Genomic DNA, 23,029 nt, shown 5'->3' with positions numbered 1-23,029 from the left:
TTGTAAGTTTCTTTGCACTTTGCACTTTTTTGTCCAGTAGCACAATACTAAAGGACAATCTAGATATCCAGTCTTGGTTGGATAAGATCAATGATTTTAGTATGCCACATCATCATGTTTAGTGTTGCAAAGTAGTTAATTATAATGAAAACACAATATGCTAAATTAATGAATTACTTTCATATTACTGTTAGTATTCTTAGCCTGAATTACTGATTATTGCTAAGAGACAGCACAAGCAGTCAAGCTATTTTAGTGTGTATTACCTTCACGAAATCACATCAACTGAACATGGGTATCTTAGTATAAAAATGACAACTGTGTCCTATTACAATACTAAATATTTAATATCACTTGTACCAGAAAATGGCAACATCAGTAGAACTGATCACAGTTGAAACCAAATTACACAATGTCAGCAATATATTGAGTACAGAGCTGTACAGAGATGCTAGGTTTGTCAACCTCTTTTACAATGTTGCCAGAAACTACATCAAAGGGATAATGGATTTATAAAGTAAGTCAATGTTAATGAAACTTGGAAATCAGTAAGATATTTTGTTTATACAGAATCACAGAAATAAACAGTAAACATGTGGTAACCAAATACATCTCACAGTTCAGAAGGTATAATAAGATAGTATATAATAACAAATTCAAACCAGAGGAGGTCCTAGGAAAGATTACACTTATCTTGGTTGCCCTGGATATTTTTGTCTATATGTGCATTGAAAGAATAGAGATGTTGAAATCTCAGGTCTCCTGCCAAGCACAGGGTTAGTACCATTCTGTCCTTGCCATGTGTTATTATCCTTCCCAATCATCAATATAACCTTAACCAGAGAAATACTAACCTCTGTTTGAAGCTGTCTCTGGAGCCGCCATTAAAACCTCTATGTTCTAGACCTGGAAGAGGAGCCCACCAGAAGTGTCAGAGACCCTGACCAAACTAGTGCCTATATCACTCATCAATTGACGGAAGCATTAATACACACACCAGAGAATACAAATATTAAGCTTGAGGAGATAATAGTGCTCAGTCACAGTGTACAGACGGGGAAAAGTGAAAGCAGCTATTTGATGAGGGTGCTATGCACCAAGAATACATATTGGAAATAATTGGACACTGCTAAATATTAAGGGAACTTAAACCAATACCTTTGTCCCTCACCACAATCTCTGTTCACTTGCGACTGACTCCAACTTTTTCGGTGGCAACTGTCTATTTGCAACTGGGTTTTCATATTTGACCCTGAGTTAAGCTTACAAACATATGCCTCTTAATCACTGGGATCATCTATTTCAAACTCAATAATATTTCCAAGTTCAGCCTATTTTAGATCTACTGCTGAACCATCATTCACATGCCTTAGTCATCTCTAAATCTGACCATTCCAAACCAGTTCTGGCCAACATTCCCACATGACACCCTCTTTAAATGTGAAATCATCCAAAATTCCGCTGCCCCTGTTCCAAGATCAAGCCATGTTTAGCCATGAACTCTGCATTGTTAAAAACTGCCCCAGTTGTAAAATTCTCATCATTGTCAAATTCTTTCATGATCTAACCCTTTGCTCTCTCTCTGTAATCTCCTCCAGCTTCACAACCTTCTAAGGTATCTGTTCTCTTCTAATTTTGGCCTCTTGAGCTTCCCTGATTATACTACTGCAGCAGTACAATCCCAATGGGCGGAAGTTTCCTGACAACAGATAGTGAACTAAGGTCCTCAGTCATTGTCACACAGCAGTTGATAGGCCTGCAGATATGATGCTGGCACAGTCATAGATACAGGTAATTCACCTCTTGTGCTTCCTGGTATCTCTGAAATTCTATTGTATAAAATTCTATGATCGGAATACTTTAAAATAAGTAGAAAATGAGGATAGCAATTCTAACCACTCATATCTTGCGCAGAATGGCAAGAAAGGGAATTATAATAGAGCTCACTTTAATGTTCATTTTGAACAGGCAGTGAATTGTTTAGCCAAAAACAGCAAGGAATAGCTTGCTATTTACAGCTTTGAAAAATAAATTGAAGGACCCAACCAATAGCAAATGAGGAAAGAGAAACTTAAGTAACAAATGAGAGGGTTTGGGCTGGTAATTTTGTTTGTGACAGTGTAAAATAGACAATGTAAGATTAGTCATCTATTATACAAATCTCTGAAATTTTCACTCTCATTGACTTCATTGATCTTCTCTCTTTAAGCTGCCATCCAATGTCAAATTATCTCTTGCCTTGTTCACGGAAACTATAAAGCACAAGAAAATGGTTCTGCTAAAACTCAATATATTATCCTACAGTACTTGTATCATACATCTAAGAATGTGAGTGAAAATGAGACTTATAAAACAAATACTCTGGTAGTTTTAATCATTCCCCCATTGAGGTATCAGCTTTTAAAACTAATATTGATTTCTCCATTGTCAATGTGGAATAATATAATGCTACAACATCAGGACCTGACTGAATTAAGGAGCATCTTTATCAAATTCACAGACAAAGTACATTGTAATATGACAGGCAACATCATTCCAGCCCCCAGAAGATACCATCTCCGCACAGTCTTCTTCATCATAGGCATTATTCGGCTCTCCAGTACGCCACTTGTTGAAGGTCTGCAGGGGTGACCCATCTGTAAAGACAAACTGGCCTTCCTCCTCCAGATCATTAACACCAATGAATACCCTGCTGAGACCTGCTTCGCTGATGTAAGAAGCAATGAGGCTATTGGTTGCTTCATCTTTTGGCATTATAAGTAGTCCTCCTCGGTCATGGCAATACTCATGGGCATCTGTGTACCTCTTCTCCTCCTTCACCAGTAGGTAAATCTTATTCTCTACCTCTCGTACTCCAGCAACAGCTGCAGGGGAGGGCAGTGCTGAAAAGTGAGCACTTTGACTTCTGTTATATTTAATAAGATATAAGCAGCTTTACAAAGATCCATATGTTCCCCCATGCAAACTATGTCTTCAACTGGTAAACCTCCTGTGTCTTTATGGAAAGGAACAATCAAAATGAGTAATTTCTTAATGAGCTTAAGCACATTCTTACACATGAAACATAAACCTTCATACCTCACAGTTTGATTTTCTTTTTAATTTTTCATGGCATGTGGGCATTGCTGACAAATTTGTTGTCTATTCTTAACTTCTCTTGAAAGATAGCTGAGAAGATGCTTTCTTGAAGCACCACAATCTATCTGGTGAAGGTAGTCCCACAGTGCTGTTATTTTTAGTGGTCTGTTACAAGTCAATAGCTTGCTAGGCTATTTCAGACAAAAGTTAAAGCTAAGCCATAACCCCCTGTGAATCTGGAGTTACATGTTGACCAGAACACACAAATACGGCAGTTTTTCCTCCTTCAAGGACATTAATGAAACCAGTGAGTTTTTGCCGCGATTGATGATGGTTTATATGGCACCGTTACTGAGATTAGCATCCAATAACAGAACTCTATCAATTAATTAAATGTGTTAATTAAATTCAAATTCCACTCGCTGCCACGGTAGGATTTGAACCTGTGTTTGCAGCCTATTAGCCTGGGCCTCTGGATCCATTTGACATTACCACTACAACATCATCCATTATGCTTTGATTGTAATGTCTATATATTCTTAAATTGGTCCAATTTCCAATGTTTGAACATATTTATCGATGAAATTGTAACTAGAGTGCAGAAATTTGAGATCATCAAAAAAGGGAGAGATAAGGATTTTCTTTTTGGTTATGAACAGAATAATGGGGAATCTTATGAGGTCATAGAATATATCCAAATCAAGGAATTCTACAGTGAGTAGCTCACCTCTAGACACATCTGAAAGCCTATCCACCATCTATATGGTACAAGTCTGGAGTGTAATAAAAACTCTCCACTTGCCTAGATGAATACAGCTCCAACAGAACTCAAGAAGCTTTACACTATCCAAGACAAAGTAGTCCATTTGAATGGCACTTCATTCACTAGTCTCAATATTCATTCTATTTATGACCAATATACTGTAACCACACAGCATACCATCTGCAAGACGCACTGCAGAAATTCACCAAGGCTCCTTCAACAGCACCTTTCAAATCCATAACCACTCTAACTCAGAAATCTGCAAATTTCTCTCTGAGCCACATGCTATCCTGACTTGGAAGAATTTCTCCATTCCTTCGATGGGTCAAAAACCTGCAATTTCTGTCCCAATAGCACTGTGGGTCTAACTACCCTATTCGGACTACAGCAGTTCAAGAAGTTTGCTCACCATCACATTCTCAAGCGCAAATAAGGTGAGCAACAAATGCTGGCTTTTCCAGTGACACCCACACCTCATGAATGAACAAAAAAGGCAGGAAGAAAGTGAATAAATATTTTCAAAATAATAAGGTTAAGTGAATGCCACCAAATAAACAAAGACCAAGATAATTGCAATGAGCCAAGTAGTTGGTAAAATTTGTGCAGTAAAATTTAATAACTTCATCTGACTATCTCTATACTTGACTAAGTTTCATAACAAAGAGTTTTTGTCAGTTTGCACTGAAATCAGCAATGCTAGCATAAAGGTGAATTGATTTTACAAGTTTTATTAAGCTTAAATTGAGTTTCCTTGATTTTTATACTGTTTTATGAAAAAGATCAGGTAGGTAGCTGATTCAGTCAACAAATTTAATGACACCCCATATCAAATTATCGATTGTGTCTGTTCAAAGAGGATCTTCAAATTAAGCTGTCTTTTGAGTGCAGACACTAGTGGATTATTATAAAGGGTTTTACATGTTAAATGAAGTCTAATTTAGAAAGGAACTGACGACTGCAAATGATTCTTTATAGTTTTTAAAGTAATTTTCAGCAATTTAAAATTGGTTTATTGAGAGGTAATGGACTGCATACTTATTGGAAATGCTCATTTTCAGCTGTTTTGAAAAAATAGTTTACCCCCACTGTTAAATAAAGTAATTGATTATTTTTAATGCAAGGGAAGAATAAATAATGACATTCTGTTACATTGCTCCATTTCCTCCATTCATGGCAAATTTTGCACTTGTAATCATGCAAATGAATTTGATGAAAACTTGATCTGTAACTTCAGAAAAACAGAAATTTTAAGCACAATTTGCTCTCAGATTGTCGACTGTACACAGAACAGATACTCTAACCACTGTATTTAATTGTATCTAACAACCGTACAAAGTCTTATAGAGCATGATACATAAAAAGCAAATGGATTACAACCCTAAATGTACACATGCTTGTACTTAGCAATTGGTTTAATTTGAAAGGTTAATAACTGAATCACCTTCTCTAAAAGACAATGTAAATGTCATCTGACAGTAAGGGTTGAAATAATATAGGCAAAGAGGTCTGCCTTGATATAAGTGATAAAACTTACCATTTTTAATGAAATTGAGTTCATTTGTTAATTGTGTCACAAGAATGTCCATTTCTCCAATTACCTTTCTCAGGGGGCCACACTCACAGGGTAAACCTGGAGAGAATGTACACAGGACATTAATCATGCACATAATTAAAGACACAGACTTAACACAAAGCAGGGGTACACCAATAGAACTTTTGGTGACTCTACCTGGATCTCCATTTTCCCCTTTTGGTCCTAGATCACCAGTATCTCCTTTGTTTCCTGATAAATTAAGAAACAAGAATTTGAGTTTCTTCAGTTTCTACTCTGAGCTATAGCCTGTCCTCCTTCTGTGTTATCTGAATTTACACACACACAGACACACACACACACACAGACACACACACACAGACACACAGACACACACACACACACACACACACATTCAGCTCAGCATGAGTAGGCTATTCAGCTAATTAAGGCTGCTCATTCATTTAATATGATCATGATCCAACTCAGTACACTGTTCCCACTAGGCGAAAGTGAGGACTGCAGATGCTGGAGATTAGAGTCAAGAGTGTGCTGCTGGAAAAGCTCAGCGGGTCAGGCAGCATCCAAGGAGCAGGAAAATCAATGTTTCGGGCAAAAATCCTTCATCAGGAAGTCCTGATGAAGGGCTATTGCCCGAAACGTTGATTTTCCTGCTCCTCAGATGCTGCCCGACTTGCTGGTCTTTTCCAGCACCACTCTCTCAAGACTGTTCCCACTTTCTACCCGTAATCTTTGACTCCATGAGCCCGAAGAACTATATCTGATTCCTTCCTGAAAACGGTCAATTTTTTAGCCTTAACCGCTTTCTGTGGTAGAGAATTCCACTGGCTCCCCACTTTCTGGGTAGAGAAATTTCTCATCTCAGTCCTAAATGGCCTACCCCATATCCTTAAATTGTGATCCATGGTTCTGGACTCCCTGGTCAATGGGAACATCCTTCCTGCATTGACCCTTTTCAGTCCTGTTAGAATTAGATTAGATTAGATTACTTAGATTAGATTACTTACAGTGTGGAAACAGGCCCTTCGGCCCAACAAGTCCACACCGCCCCGCCGAAGCGCAACCCACCCATACCCCTACATCTACCCCTTACCTAACACTAGGGGCAATTTAGCATGGCCAATTCACCTGACCTGCACATCTTTGGACTGTGGGAGGAAACCGGAGCACCCGGAGGAAACCCACGCAGACACGGGGAGAATGTGCAAACTCCACACTGTCACTCGCCTGAGGCGGGAATTGAACCCGGGTCTCTGGCGCTGTGAGGCAGCAGTGCTAACCACTGTGCCACCGTGCCGCCCACGGTGTTTATGAGATCCCAGCCACATTCTTCTAATCTCCAGTGAACATTATTCTCATCAATTCAGTCACTCTTCATGTATCAGTCTTGACATCCCAGGAGATCCAATATGGAGAAAATAATTGGTGGTTGCTGTTGTGACAAACAATGCTAAAGGGCTAAATTTAAATCTGAGATCCAAATCTGAGGTGCAATAAGAGCAGTTGTAATTGCCTGGTGAAAATCTATCAGCTTTGTAAAAATGTAATAGAAATGCATGAGCTGTTACCTCACCAGTCTTTTAAGCGCAATGACTTTGGTGTGTAGAAGTGTGTGAGAGTTATTTTGAAAAAAATCTTTTTATTGCTAACTTAGGTCTGTTGTGTTGTGCCAGTTCAAATAAAGTCACATCGCAGAAATTAACATTTTCTTTGTGTGCTATGGCTTTAAGATAAACAAAGCATTGATAATTATTAACGATGTGTGATTCCAAATACTCATCTTTCAACATTCAAAAGGTAATGTTATTATGAGATTGTATCATCCACTGTAGGAGTCGGTGAGAATGATAAGGTAGTCCCAAAAACGAAAGAAAGCCCCCCCAAAAAATCGAAAATTAGCTCCTGAGGTAATCTCAAGATGTGGTCTCAAAACTAATTACTTTTTGCCCTGCTTTATATAAGCTCATGTCAATCCCATTTAATGCCTTCCATCTGCATTTAATTAAACAAAACTGATTTATAATTAACACAAAAAGAAGTTACCATAATATTCCACTTGTAGTCTAATCAAATTAAAAATAGAAACGAGGAGCCACTCAGCAGTGGCCACTCAGCCCTTTGAACCTGATCTGCTCTTCAATGTGATCATGGCCAATCCTCTATCGCAATTTCATATTTCCTATTTCTCTCCAAACTCCTTGATGTCTTTATTACCTAAACAATGATCAATCTTTTTCTTGAATATATTCAGTAACCCGATCTCCACAGCTAACTGCGGTAACAAATTCCACAGTTTGACCACTCTCTGAGTGAAGAAATGTTTCCTCATCTCAGTACTAAATGGCTTAACTCAAATCCTGAGGCTGAGGCTTCTAGATATAGACCTCCCAAATAGCAGAAATGTCCTTCCATGTCAAGTCTGTCCGGCTTTGTTAGAATTTTAAATATTTCAATCACATCCACTCATTCCTCTAAACTCTGGTTTGAATAAAACTGATTATATAACTTTAAATATTTATAATATATTAATATCTTATTTTTGTACATGCATGCAACCCACAAAACATTACTTTCTGCTGTCATATTTAACTATCAATTACTTTGTTCAGATTACAGCCATTGTAATCTGGTCTCAAGATTCAACAGTAGTAGCACACTGATTACTGACTTTTAAATTTTCTGGTTCCTCAATCTATATTATAAAGAAACTGATAAGCTTCAAACAATTCTATTTCTCTGCTTTTAACTTCTCTTGGTTATGCTGTTTAACTGTTAATAAAATCAAAGTATCATATAAAATCAAGACATGACTTTAAGCTGAGGACTGAACTCTTTAATTATCTTCTCCCCTCTGACGATATCATAAGATCTCCACTCCCTGTCCGCAAAGATAAAAAGATCAAATAATATTAACAGTTACAACAGTGAGGCCTTAATCTTCCTTCTTTGCAGGAAGTCTCCCCCTAAATAGCAGCAAATGAAAATTCTAATGCATATCAACCATAATTTTCTGACAAAAATTAGTCAGTAATCATGGACCATGTACAACACAATTACCCAATATGCCTTTATTTTAAGGAGGTCAAAATATACAGCATGCTGACAATAGATGCAATGGCTAATTATTTTTTCTTCCAGGAAGAGAGCATTACATGCCAAGAACAAATATTAAATATCATAGCTTGAAACACTGCATGAATAAACATGTCACAAATTTGGGAAATTTCTAATATGTGACCTATTTGCCAGAAAAACAGAATTTTTAAATTACACTTTTTATTAAATGTGGCACACAGGCCAGTAGCAAATTGAAATACTCTTTTAGTCAAAACATTGTCAAACACTGTCCCTATGATGGTCCAATTGATATGTGAACTGCCCATTTTGGAATAGAACATAGATCAGTACAGTTCAGGAACAGGCCCTTTGACCTACCTTGTCTGTGCTGACCATGATTCCATTCTCCCTGCAAATAGTCGGTCTTCCCTACCCATATATGCCTTTATCTAAATGTCTTTTCAACGTTGCTATTGTCTCTTCCTCTATCAGCTCCCCTGGCAGCACGTTCCCGACACCTAACTCTCTCCATGTAAAACATTACCTCGAACATCACCTTTAAACATTTGTCCTCTCACCTTAAATCTATGGCCCCTATTATTTGACATTTCTGCCTTGGGAAAAAGTCTCTTCCACACCTCTCATTATTTATATATTCCTATCAAGTCACCCCTCAGCCTGTAGTGAAAGCAATCCAAGTTTGTTCAACATCTCCTGATAGCTAATATGCTTCAATCCAGGCAACATCTTGGTAAACCTCTATGAAGCTATCCAGGCCAGGAAGGGTCATGGTCTATTTTGAGTACAACTTTGACTGGGATAGTAGTAACCACATTACTATCAGGTCAACTTTATTTAAAGACATGGTGGGAAAAGCAGCAAGGATATTCTGCTCAGTAACCCTTAATGTTTTTCTTTATAAATATTAGTGAGGGAGGGATGGTCTTGACACTAGCACTACAAAATGACTGCATATGTTCAATTAGAGACAAAAAAAAACTGCAGATGCTGGAATCCAAGGTAGACAAGCAGGAGGCTGGAAGAACTCAGCAAGCCAGGCACATCAGGAGGTGGAGAAGTCAACGTTTTGCATGTAACCCTTCTTCAGGACCAGAAGGGTTACATCCAAAATGTTGATTTCTCCACCTCCTGATGCTGCCTGGCTTGCTGAGTTCTTCCAGCCTCCTGCTTGTCAATCTTGCAAACATTCAATATCCAGGTTCATAAATGGTCAATGGGCAATTGAGTGAGGGAGTAGAAAACTGCCAATCTCTACAAAATCATCCTGTCTTAGGAAGGGGTGTTGGGGAGGGTGGTGGGGGAGAGGGGTGGTAGAGGAAAGATACTTGGGTGATGAGAATTGATAATCAGGGGTAATCCTAAAAAACCCTTGTTTACTTAAGACCATAAGACATAGGAGTGGAAGTAAGGCCATTCCACCCATCGAGTTCACTCCACTATTTAATCATGGCTGATGGGCATTTCAAGGAGAAAGTGAGGACTGCAGATGCTGGAGATCAGAGCTGAAAATGTGTTGCTGGAAAAGCGCAGCAGGTCAGGCAGCATCCAAGGAGCAGGAGAACCGACGTTTCGGCAGAAGAAGGGCTTATGCCCGAAACGTCGATTCTCCTGTTCTTTGGATGCTGCCTGACCTGCTGCGCTTTTCCAGCAACACATTTTCAGCTCTGATGGGCATTTCAACTCCACTTACCCACACTCTTCCACTTAAATGTACATATCGCCAATTATTGATAAACCAGAGCAATAGATATTGTGTAATTAATAACATTTGTACTTGAATAGAAGGAAATTATTATGTAAATGATGACACTGGAGCTATTTGAGGACACAAACGTGCTGGCATCTCTCCAGAAGACAGCATTCTTTCCTGCCATCGATGCCACTCTGCCACTTGCATTGTCTTGCAACCACAGAAACCTGCTATCGTCTATGCAGAGATGACACAGTCCACAGTAAGGCCTTGTCAACCTGAAGCTGCTCAATTCTCCAAAGCTACATGATGTCTTTTCCAGTAAAGCTCAGGAGCCTTCCATCAGCTATGTAGCACTGCATAGAAGCTCTAGGACAGGGAAAGGCACATGTAAGGCAAGCTCTAAGGGAACACAGAAGGGTGATTTGTTAACTCGTTTGTACAATATTCATAATTTCCCTTACATTTACTGTGGAATGTTTCTTTCTCAGTAGCTTTCATTTTTGCACTGTGGCAAAGTGTATACTTCCGGGGTTAGTAACAGGGAAAGAAATTCTGGATTCGTGGTGCTGGAAGAGCACAGCAGTTCAGGCAGCATCCAAGGAGCTTCGAAATCGACGTTTTGGGCAAAAGCCCTTCATCAGGAATAAAGGCAGAGAGCCTGAAGCGTGGAGAGATAAGCTAGAGGAGGGTGGGGGTGGGGAGAAAGTAGCATAGAGTACAATGGGTGAGTGGGGGAGGGGGTGAAGTGATAGGTCAGGGAGGAGAGGGTGGAGTGGATAGGTGGAAAAGGAAATAGGCAGGTCGGACAAGTCCGGACAAGACATGGGGACAGTGCTGAGCTGGAAGTTTAGAACTAGGGTGAGGTGGGGGAAGGGGAAATGAGGAAACAGTTGAAGTCCACATTGATGCCTTGGGGTTGAAGTGTTCCGAGGCGGAAGATGAGGCGTTCTTCCTCCAGGCGTCTGGTGGTGAGGGAGCGGCGGTGAAGGAGGCCCAGGACCTCCATGTCCTCGGCAGAGTGGGAGGGGGGAGTTGAAATGTTGGGCCACGGGCCGGTGTGGTTGATTGGTGCGAGTGTCCCGGACATGTTCCCTAAAACGCTCTGCTAGGAGGCGCCCAGTCTCCCCAATCTGGTTTCCAGCATCTGCAGTCATTGTTTTTACCAACAGGGAAAGAAAGCTAATGGACTGTTGGTGAATGGGAGTTTGGGTGTGAATACTGACATTGAACTCAGATGAAACATTGTAGATCACCCACTCAGCATGAGGCGACACAGGTTATAGTCCAACAGGTTTATTAAAATCACAAGCTTTCAGATTGTTGCCAGTTTGTGATTTCAAATAAAACTGTTGGACTATAACCTGGTTCATCTGACTTCTAACCTGGTCCACCCCAGTCTAACACCAGCATTTCTATATCACTCAGGGTGAGACTGCCTGGATTGCCATGTCTCTTCTTCTTCCTCGTCTTCCTACCACTCCCATTCCTCCTCATTAAGCTCTGTTCTTCAGTTAATATAATCCTTTAACTGAAGGCAACTGCTGCCCTCACATGTGTGTAAACTTGCACATGTTCTGCTGAGGAATGTAAGGGTCCTACTGTCTGATCAATGTTTCAGAATACTAATAGTCTTCTATTCACGTGGCACCATGACTTTTGTTGAATGCACGTTGTACACACGTTCATGTACTGGACTCATCAGCCATGTCATCAGCAGCCAGCCCTTGTCAACCAGAAGCCACTTATCCTGGCAAAAATAATGCTGGCACAGAGAACTAACAGAGAATTAAGTTGTCAGAACAGTTTCTAGAGTCTCAATCACTGGTCTTCTTGTTTTGCTGCCGATGGTCACACACCAAGTTGAATCCTGAGGTAGTACAAACCTTTTCAATTCCATTAAAAGACAGGGCTAGCATTGGGTAATTGGGTGGCATGGTGGCTTAGTAGTTAGCATTGATGCCACTCAATATTCAAGTTCACCCTCGGTTGACTGTCTGTATGAAGTGTGCAAATTCTCCTCGTGTCTGTGTGGGTTTGCTCTGGGTGCTCCTGTTTCCTCTCACAGTCCAAAGATGTGCAGGTTGGGTGGATTGGCCATGGGAAATGCAAGGTGATAGGGTAGGGGATGGGTTTGGGTCAGATGATCTTTGGACGGTTGGTGTAGCCTTGATGGACTGAATGGCTTACTTCTATGCTATATTTTTTTAGGCCATAGATTGCTCTACTCCAAGGGGAATGCCTACAAGTGCAGCCATGTCTTGAAGCAATTCATTTGTGAAAAAGCTGGGGTATCAGCAAAAAACCTTCTGAATAGGTTGATTAGAAAATAGCTAAAAGAAAACCTGAAACGCTCGATAGTACAAGTCAGAAACACTATTAGAACGAAAGCATCAGGAATAAATTAATCTGTAAGTAGCTGAGTTCTTTTAAATAGTGCTAATGGGATTGGGAGTCTTCCTGCTCCTGACAAGATGTTTAGTTATTTTGACAGGTTTAGCTCCAAAATGGTATTTTTACATCAATTCAGCCTTGTACACTAATTGATTAACTACCAACCTGCCTGCTTATTCTACCTTGCATGTGATAACACCCTCACCAATATAAATTCCAGCACAATACGCCCATTTCCTGGGTATTTTTGGGCATGATTATGGGCATAGCTTATGCCCATTTCCTGAGTATTACCTGATTATATCCTTAAATCTCCAAAATACTCTTGCAGCTTGTCAACCTCACAAATATGTGCACAATCACAAAGTATCAGAATTTCTCAGTCATATTGATAGAAGTAAAACAATAATTAATGAAGGAAAACATAAGGTGATGCTACATGAGAGAAAATTATGTTGGCAAGAAGTGTCAAAAAAATCCAGAGAGTGCCTATATTAAATCAAGTACTAATTTATTTAAACAAAAATGTTAGTATACCTTTTAACCCAGCTGGGCCTATTTTGCCAGGGTGACCCATTGCACCTTTATGACCTTTTTCACCAGCAGGGCCTGCAAAAGAAAGTTGTAGCTGTTTCAGCAAAACATTTCCAACTATTTTATTTCACATGACTTCAAGGAATCAATTTCATCACTCGCAAAGTATTTTCAGAATATTCAATTGTTATTGAAAACATTTGTTTTGTGGCTATGAAGGCCACAGGCATATGGGAAGACACCTGCAAAGGTCCAAGCAGTAAACATTAATTTCGACTTTGTCTACTTAAATTTACAGGCTTCACATGATTTTATCAAATCCTATGCATGGAGGTTCAGCTGGATAACTGATTCACCAAATCAATAAAGATAAGTTACAAAAGCAGAAATGGAATTAACCAGAAATTGTTGAGGAAGACATACAAATATATTGTATTGATTGGAACCAGCTGGATCTTACTGACTATGAGATCCCTGATTGGGGTTGTTAACCTGGACCAATCAGGAAAACCCAGGCTGTCCAATATAACCAGGAGATTTCTTTGATGAGAAGGGCATTGCTTGTCACTGGCCAATCGGGTGTTTCTTTTCTTCCTGGTGGTGGAAACTGAATAAAGATTTGTACACCTTGTGTCTTTCACTGTGTCTCACACCTGCACACACACACACATCATGGCTGCTGGGGGAAATATAAGCACTACTCCAGTTAGGCGGAAGTGTGGGGGTAAAGACGAAAGAAAAAACCAAAGAAAAAAATCACTAGGAGATTTAGAATAAAAAAAATTTAAAATAACCAGGAGATTTAGAATCTCCTCAGTTTAGGGCGCTGATTCTGTGCTGGCTGGGCCACAGTCAGTGTGTTAGTACTGCTGTTGGTTTCTCCTTTTTTTGGGAGAACCTGATTCCTAAATTGGCTGGTTTACAAAGCCAGCTTTGTTAACTGGTATACCTTTTTTGTTAAGAAGAAAAAAAAGAAAAACAAAAAACAGAATCTCCTCAGTTCAGGGGACTGACTCTGAGCTGGCTAGGTCAAACCAGTGAGCTGTACACAAGTAAATAAAGGGTGACGGGCTACTGGACTCTGTGCAGCTATTTCACATACAAACAAAGAACAAGAGGAGGCCATTCTGCCCTTCAAGCCTGCTCCACCATTTCAACAAGATCATGACCCATCTGATTTTAATCTCAAGTCGAATATTTTTGCCTATCCCCAAAAATCTTTCTTCCTCTTTACAATCAGGAAGGTATCGATCTTTGGCTTTAAAAATATTTAAAGATTCTTTATCCATTGCCTTTAGAGGAATGGAATTCCAAAGATACACAACCCTCTGAGAGAAAAATAGAGAACCTAGATTAATTTATGAAAAATTAGCAGCTGACATTTTGGCAATGGCTCAGCTCAATCCTTTTCTTTAAGCTTGAGAGATTCTTTGAATAAAGAAATGGTTTTTAGCAATGTTGGGGAAGTTTTGTTTTTATTCCATATCCTTGGGGACCCTAGAGACATTGCTGCATTTTCCTTAAAATTCTGTGATCTTCTGATGAGGATCTGCCCAGAATAAAATTAGATGGAGCAGAATTCCAAAATATTGTATTTGAAGGACTGGGGATACCCGTCCGAGTCAGAATGGTGTAAAAATTAGAAGAGGTTAGAGCTGATTGTGCCAGTGCTGGACTTGTATTTTAACTGTTCTATTTTAGCGAAAATTATTAAACAGTAAACATGATTAATAAAGAGCATATTTTAATAAATACAGGGCTTTAAAATGGGACTGATTTAATCATCACTCCAGTGGCAGATCTCAACACTTCTGTTAAAAAGTAGCAAAAGATGAGGTTTGAACTTTTGTTCCAAAACTTTGGAGGTCCTCACAGACTTTAAACAGAAATATTTCAAAAACTGACATTTGATCCGCAAACACAAATAAGTATAAACACATGGAATAACCGACTAGTCATCGAATTCATTCTCTGGCTGAACTACGTTAGTGTGTGACCTCCTGTCCTTTATTTTAAACAAAAAGGCCTGACCACTTACGACCAGTGATTATAAAAACAAACCATGTTGTACTTGGTGAGCTAATGACAGCTTGAAGATTCATTTATGTCCACATGACATGTAATCGCAGTTAAGCACTACTTGGGTGGTACAACACGAAACACGAAGCATGTGGGAAATTGTCCATTTTCCAAAATCAGAAGATCATAATTATTTTCAAGTTTATCAGGTTAAAATTGCAATTCAGTAACCCAATCTACTACATTAATTTGGAGACTTAATATTTATTTAGTAAATTGACTGTGCTCTACATTTCAACCTTAACCTAAATTTATCTTAATTATTGACATAATAACCACAGAAAATATGTCATTTTCAGATGCACCTTCTATAAAGGCTAGAAAATAAAGAATTGATAATTTACCTGTTCCTGCGCCTATGGGAACATAACACAAGAGATTTACAAAAACACCTTTTGTAATAGATGGATGTTATAATTAAATGTAACAATAGCTGCAATAATAGAATCCTGATTGAATTTATTCCTCCATCCATAGAAACTTGAGAACAAAACAAAGTTATTCACCAACAGATCTGTGCTCTGCGAATCAATTAGATCATGTCTGATCCGAACAGAAACATTTACCTCCCATAGCTTCATAATTGATTAATATTGTTCATTACCTGGCCAAAAATGATCTGTTCGAAACTTAAAAGCATCACCAATTCCTTCACTGTCGCTGGGTCGAATTCCTGGAATTCCCTCCGTCATGGCGTTTGGAGTCATAGAGATGTATGGCAATTAAACAGACCTTTGGTCCAAGTCGTCCATGCTGATCAGATATTCTAAATTAATCTAGTCCCATTTGCCAACATGTGGTCCATATCCTTGTAGACCCTTCCTATTTATATACTCATCCAGATGCCTTTCCAATGTTGTAATTATACCAACCTCCACCACTTCCTCTGGCAGCTCATTCTATACATGCACCACCTTTTGCACAAAAATGTTGCCCTCAAGTCCTTTTTTAAATCTTTCCCCTCTCACCCTAAACCTATGCCCTCTAGTTCTGGACTCTCCCATCGTGTGGAAATGATTTTGTCTATTTACCCTATTCGTGAACCTCATGATTTTGTAAACGTGTATAACGTCACCCATCAGCCTCCGCGCTCCAGGGAAATCAGCCCCAGCCTATATCTCAAATGCTCCAACCTTGGCAACATCCTTGTCAAGCTTTTCTGTACCTCTTCAAACTTCACAACATCCTTGCTATAGGAGGGAGACCAAAATTGCACACTGTATTCTAAAAGTGGCCTAACCAATATCCTGTACATCTACAACATGATGTCCCAACTCAAAATACTGACCAATAAAGGAAAGCATACTAAATGCCTTCTTCACTATCCTATCTACCTATCTATCCTATCCTATCTCGGCCGACGGACTCAACACAGACATTTACTACAAACGGACTCCCACAGCTACCTAGATTACACCTCCTCTCACCCTGCCCCCTGTAAAAACACCATCCCATATTCCCAATTCCTTCGCCTCCGCCGCACCTGCTCCCAGGAGGACCAATTCCACTACCGAACACCTCAAATGGCCTCCTTCTTCAAAGACCTTAATTTCCCCTCCGACGTGGTCAACCATGCTCTCCACCGCATCTCCTCCACTTCCCACACCTCCACCCTTGAACCCTGCCCCTCCAATCACCACCAGGACATAACCCCACTGGTCCTCACCTTCCATCCCACCAATCTCCGGATACATCATATCATCCTCCGTCATTTCCGTCACCTCCAAACAGACCCCACCACCAAACATACCCCACCACCAGGGATATATTCCCTCCCCACCCCTATCAGCATTCCGGAGAGACCACTCCCTCCGCGACTCCCTCATCAGGTCCACACCCCCCACCAACCCAACCTCCACTCCTGACACCTTCCCCTGCAACCACAAGAAGTGCAAAACTTGCGCCCATACCTCCCCCCTCACCTCCCTCCAAGGCCCCAATGGATCCTTCCATATCCATCGCAAATTCACCTGCACCTCTGCACACATCATTTACTGTATCCGCTGCACCCGATGTGGTCTCCTCTACATTGGGGAGAGGGGCCGCCTACTTGCGGAAAGTTTCAGGGAACACCTCTGGGACACGCACAAACCAACCCAACCTCCCCATGGCTGAACACATTAACTCTCCCTCTCACTCCGCCAATGACATGCAGGTCCTTGGCCTCCTCCATCGCCAGACCCTGGCCACACAACACCTGGAGGAAGAGCGCCTCATCTTCCACCTAGGAACCCTCCAACCACACGGGATGAATATAGATTTCTCCAGCTTCCTCATTTCCCCTCCCCCGACCTTATCTCAGTCCCAAACCCCGGATTCAACACCGCCCTCTTGACCTGCAATCTTCTTCCCGACCTCTCTGCCCCCACCCCCTCTCCGGCCTATCACCCTCACCTCCTTCTACCTTTCGTATTACCAGCGCCCTGCCCCCAAATTTCCTGCCCCCCACCTTTTATCTCAGCCCACTTGGCACACCAGCCTCATTCCTGAAGAAGGGCTTATGCCCGAAACATTGATTTTCCTGCTCCTCGGATGCTGCCTGGCCTGCTGTGCTTTTCCAGCACCATACTTTTCAACTCTGGTCTCCAGCATCTGCAGTCCTCACTTTCTCCTATCTACCCGAGACTCCACTATTAAGGAACTACGAATCTGCACTCCAAGGCCATTTTGTTCAGCAACACTCCATAGAACCTTACCATTAAGTACTGCCCTGATTTGCCTTTCCAAAATGCAGCATCTCACATTTATCTAAATTAAGCTCCATCCATCACAATTTGGCCCATTGGCCAAGCTGATCAAGATCATTGTAACCTGAGGTAATCTTCTTCGCTGTCTAGTACACCTCCAATTTTGGTGTCATCTGTAAACTTGGTAACTATACCTCTTATATTCACATCCAAATCACGTATATAAATGATGAAAGCAATCAGCAGGTGGACTGCAGTGGTTCAAGAAGGCAGGTCACCACCATCTTCTCAAGGGCAACTAGGGATGGGCAATAAATGCTGGTCAGCCAGCAAAGCCCAAATCCCACAAATGAATAAAAAGAACTGCCCCTACATCCACAGGCCACCACATTTGATAACATCAAATTATGGGTTCTGTGACCAGAATGTGCAATTAATAGGTATTCACTGCTTTTGATGGATGCTTCGAGTATGACTTGGACAGTCTGCCCATTTTAATGTTGACTTGGAAGTGCCAGTTTTGGACTGGGGTGAACAAAGTTAAAGATCATGGACTATAGCCTGGTGCTGTCATTTTAATGATTATAGAATGCATTGTTAAGTGGCTGCTCACCTGACCATACAGTAAAAAATTGTGAGAGATAGATCTGAAAGGTAGATTGTATCTTTTAAAGGCGAGAAACATTTTATCCACAAGTCATGGTAAAACTGAGATTTCATTTTTAATTATTTCAAAAGCCATGCACATCATTGGCAAGACAAACATTTTTTACACATCTCTAATTTCCTTTGAGACGGTTATGGTAAGCTGCCCTCTCGAACTACTGCAATTTCATCAGGTGCACTCCTAAAAGGCGAGTTCCAGGATTTTGATCTGATAATATTGTCAGAAGGGCAATCATTGTTTCAAATCAGATCAGGATGGTGTGAGACTTGGACTTGCATATGTTAGGTCTTCCCGTGCAGATTCTGCCTTGCTGGACATGGTCATTGCCTAGCACTTGTGTGGCTTAAATGTCACTTGGCATTTGTTGGCACAAACATGAATGTTGTCCAGGTCCTGTTGCAATTGAATGTGAGCTGTTTCACTATCTGCAAATGGTACTGAATGCTACTGTTTGGCTACACTTACCACCAAGATAGACCTGGAAATTCTGATGGCTGATTAGCCTTAAGAATTGATAAGCCTAAGAATTTTTGTATGTATTGAAAGCTTCAGTAACTGGCATTTGACCCAAAAAGACCTTTCTATATGCCAATGAGAAGTCTATGAATACAGCCATTACCATAGCTGTTCCTGGAGCCCTGCCTTAATATTGATCATTGGTATAAGGGCCTGGTCAAAGTAATTTTGTCCTTTCCTGAAACCCTCTGGCCCATTTTGGAAAGTGACCTCTAAAACTGGTCTCATCATTTAAAGATTAGCTAGTTAATTACCTTGTAGACATTAGAGAGCTTATGGGGATGATAAACCAGTTTTCCTGAATTTAGGATAGCAATTATTTTGGAATGGCACCAAGCCTCTTTGATTATCCTAGCATGAGGGATGCAGGAAATGAACCATATTTGGTCTTGTAGCCACACTGCCCATTTTCTGTTGGTGAGTAATTAATGACAGTCTTCCTGTATGTGCTACTTCATCAAGAGCTTTTCAGTTAATCACACCAAGGAAACAACTAAACTTTTGAACATGCTCTTTAGGTCTGCAAAGCATGAGAGCACCAATTAATCAACGATCATATGACTGAGGCTGTGGCCAGGGCCAAAGCCGAAAGCATCGAAACCTAATTTTACCCAAATTCCTCTTCCCCCAAGATCACCTTTTCTACCGATTGACACACAGCACAGCTTTTTTCCCTTGAACATGAAAGATCTTTTCCCTAGGGTTGGGGAGCCCAAAACTGGAGAGGATAGGTTTAAGGTGGCTCAGAGGTTAGCATTGCTGCCTCACAGCACCGGGGACCCAGGTTCATGTCCAGCCTTGAGGGACTGTCTGTGTAGCGTTTTCACATTCTCCCTGTGTCTGTGTGTGTTTCCTCCCACAATCCAAAGCTGTGCAGATTGGGTGAATTGGCAATGCTAAACTGCCCATACTGTTCAGGCATGTGCAGGTTAGGTGCATTACTCAGGGATGAATGTAGCGTAATAGGGTAGGGGAATGGATCTGGGCGGATTACTCTTCTGAGTGTTGGTGTGGACTTATTGAGCAGAAGGGCCTGTTTCCACACTATAGATATTTTATGTTTCTGTGAGCGAGGAGGTGAGCTACTAACAGCCAGGTTTCTAGCCTCTGATCTGCTCTTGTAGCCATTGTACTTTTATGGATAGACCAGTTCAGTTTCTGGTCAATTGTAATACCAAGATGGCAATGCCAATGAATGTCAAGAGGTGATGGTTAAATTTTCTCTTATTGAATTAGTCATTGCCTGGGCCTTGCTGCATTTGGGCATTGACTACTTGGAAATACAAACTGTGCTGAACATTGTGTAATCACTGGCTAAATATAAAATACTTTGAAGGGTTGGTTAGAGGAACAACCTGAACATGGTGAGACATCAGGCATGAGTGGCCTGTCTTCAGTGCAGATGTCAAGGCCAGCATAGGGCCAGCAAAGCATCTTGGCCATGAAGCTCAACCTGTGCAGCAAAGAAAGAATCCAAGAATGATTATGCACCATCTGATGGCTGATATCTCGGTTCCTATTGCAGCACAAACATAAGCACCTGACATCCAGGTATTGGCCTGTAAGCCAAAGTCATGCAAATTCAGCATTCAACAGGAAAGGCAAGGTGCCAAAGCATTCAGTAATCTGTCCTCCAAGCTGGTGTTGTCAGAAGTTGAGGTCTGTTCAGAAAACATCCCATCTCCTGGGGGTAAACACACATCCATTTGTTTTACTATGAAGAAACCCACCACCAAGTTAACTGATCACTCAATTAACACCAATTCACCAAAAAAGAGGAAAAAGTAGTGAGGGGACTAAATCAAAATGGTATTGGTGAGGGAGGTGACTGCTGTTGGGCCTCTTGATGGCTTTTGAATCCTTTCTTTTCTGAACACTGAGCATGGTTCTGGTGAGAGTCCCAGTTTTCTATTGGTAGAGGGTACCTCTCCTCCTATTTGTTTCCTCCACAAAGACTTCAGTGAAGAATCTGTAAACATCAGAACCTGCTCTTTCACATGTTGTGCCATTTTTCAACATGTTTCAGAATACATTCACTTCCACATCACCTGCTTTACCACAATGCATTTCCCCTTTAAGCTTTGCAGGTTGCCTTTAAGTGATGCTAGCCACTCACAATCAACAGCAGTGAGTACTTCCAGCTAGATATTAACATTACTGATATGAACAAGTAGACACCACAAAGTTAGTATGTTGCCTATGTGATAATCAACAGTTACAGGTTGAAGTGTGAATTGCAATACCAAAGGTATTTTTCTTTGTGGCGGGCTACCAAATTTAGGTCCCAGGAAATTTCGCACTTTGCCCACAATACATTTGCTGAATTCTAATGTAGCAAAATGGATACACTGGAAATGAAAAGTGAACACATGAAAGGCCAAATTAATGCCAAGATTCGAAGTCTCTCTATTGCCAGAACCTGACCAGTCTGGTGAAACAATTGAAAAGTGAAATAAACTTCCTATAGCATATCAAATACGTTAGCATCCCATGTTACAATTTTGTGTGTTGTTTAATATGAAACACGTAAGTCTTGTTTCAATGTAGAATTTATATTTGTAGAAAATCACCTGGTTGTCCAACTGGGCCAACTTTTCCTAGCCTTCCAGGCTCTCCTTTCTCCCCCTTTTCCCCAGGTTCACCTGCAACACAACATAAGAACACAGCATCATCCTCATTGGCAAAATAGCAATACAAAAATAATACATATGTGTAAATGGGATTGTTGCTATTCATTGACTCAGCATGATCAAACAGCACATAGGTAGCAATCTCAGTCTAACAGGTTAGAAAATTGCCAGTGTTCAAATAGGGCAAAAATGTCATATTCTCTTTAGTATATCCCCAACTATTCTCAATTATTTCCCACGCAGGAATGCAATTTGTTACCTCTGAGGGACATTGCAATTACTCGTGTTGGCAATACATATCGTAGATAATTATAACATTGGAATATTAATTGCATTCACAGTATATTTACTGTACTCATGAGCATTTGTTGAATATGTAATCTGTTACCTGTGCATTGAAGTGTAATTATTACATTAGGAATTAAGTCATTAATGCTTAAATATTAGATTTTAATTACTGAGCTTCATGGGACAGATGGCAATTATACCTAATGTAATAACTAATATTACCTCAGTTAGCTGATACAGAAACTAGGTCCATGCACATAAATAACATTAACCACTGTACACCTGCAGTCTTCTCACTGTACCAGGTTATAATATTGCACCCAGGCTATCCTCCTATTGTTGTTATGTTGGCAACATGGCAATGGAGTTGTCCAACACACTCAAATGTTTTCAAAACTACTGTTAAGACTGATTTTCTATCAATTAAACTGAAAATAATAATAAGCTACAAGTATTATCATTATCATTACTTACTTATTAGTAACCGTCCATATGACACACATTGAAGACAGGTCAGGGATAGACAGAAAGACGGTGAGTTGGGAATGCCTCATATTTTACATTTCTACCCCCTAATCACCACCCCCCAACCCACCAAAATACATCCAGCTAGGACTATAAAATCCAGTCTGTAAATTATCATACCCCTAAAAATGAAATTTATCAAATTGGTATGTTCCAAAAATTAGTATTAAGATTCCTTGCTTCTCCATCAAAATAAATGGTTTGAGCACTGTGATAAAGAGATGCATCTAACATTTTCTGGAACTGCTGAATAGCAATGGAAAATGGGGAGGAAGAAAACCAAGGACAAATGCAAGTTAGGTCAATGGACATAGTGGTGCAAGAATAGTTATATAATGAAAGTGCTTTTTTGGGCTTAGATCTCAAATACTATACTTGTAATGCAAACTCTCACCTTACAGGAGGTGATCAGTGGAGTATATTTAGATTTGCTAAACACACAACTTTAAGTGAGAATGTACACTGTTGGAAGTACACAAGGAGCCTGCACAGAGGTATAAATGCCATTTGAATGGGAAAGAGCTGATAACTAGAGGATAATGTGAGGA

The 23,029-nt window shown here is 40.4% G+C and overlaps 1 protein-coding gene across 4 annotated transcripts in view; it reads right to left on the bottom strand.

Annotated features, from left to right (window-relative positions):
- Positions 1–328: 328 nt before the first annotated feature.
- colec11 (collectin sub-family member 11) overlaps positions 329–23,029 on the bottom strand; it is a 31,012-nt gene continuing 8,311 nt past the window's right edge. The window contains exons 3-7 of one of the 4 annotated variants that reach the window (XM_072561154.1): positions 21,609–21,680; positions 13,093–13,164; positions 5,571–5,624; positions 5,376–5,471; positions 329–2,882 (exon numbers count right to left, since the gene is read on the bottom strand). In XM_072561154.1, the coding sequence (XP_072417255.1) occupies positions 2,473–2,882; positions 5,376–5,471; positions 5,571–5,624; positions 13,093–13,164; positions 21,609–21,680 (704 nt within the window). In that variant the 3' untranslated portion in view covers positions 329–2,472. The remainder of the gene's footprint in view (positions 2,883–5,375; positions 5,472–5,570; positions 5,625–13,092; positions 13,165–21,608; positions 21,681–23,029) is intronic. The other 3 variants (XM_072561163.1, XM_072561171.1, XM_072561180.1) reach the window with 3 other exon arrangements.

The sequence above is a fragment of the Chiloscyllium punctatum genome, chromosome 3 (genome assembly GCF_047496795.1).
Source record: "Chiloscyllium punctatum isolate Juve2018m chromosome 3, sChiPun1.3, whole genome shotgun sequence".
In the NCBI taxonomy this organism is placed as follows: domain Eukaryota; kingdom Metazoa; phylum Chordata; class Chondrichthyes; order Orectolobiformes; family Hemiscylliidae; genus Chiloscyllium; species Chiloscyllium punctatum.
Note: the sequence above shows the minus strand (reverse complement) of the source record. Positions and strands in the feature narration are given on the sequence as shown.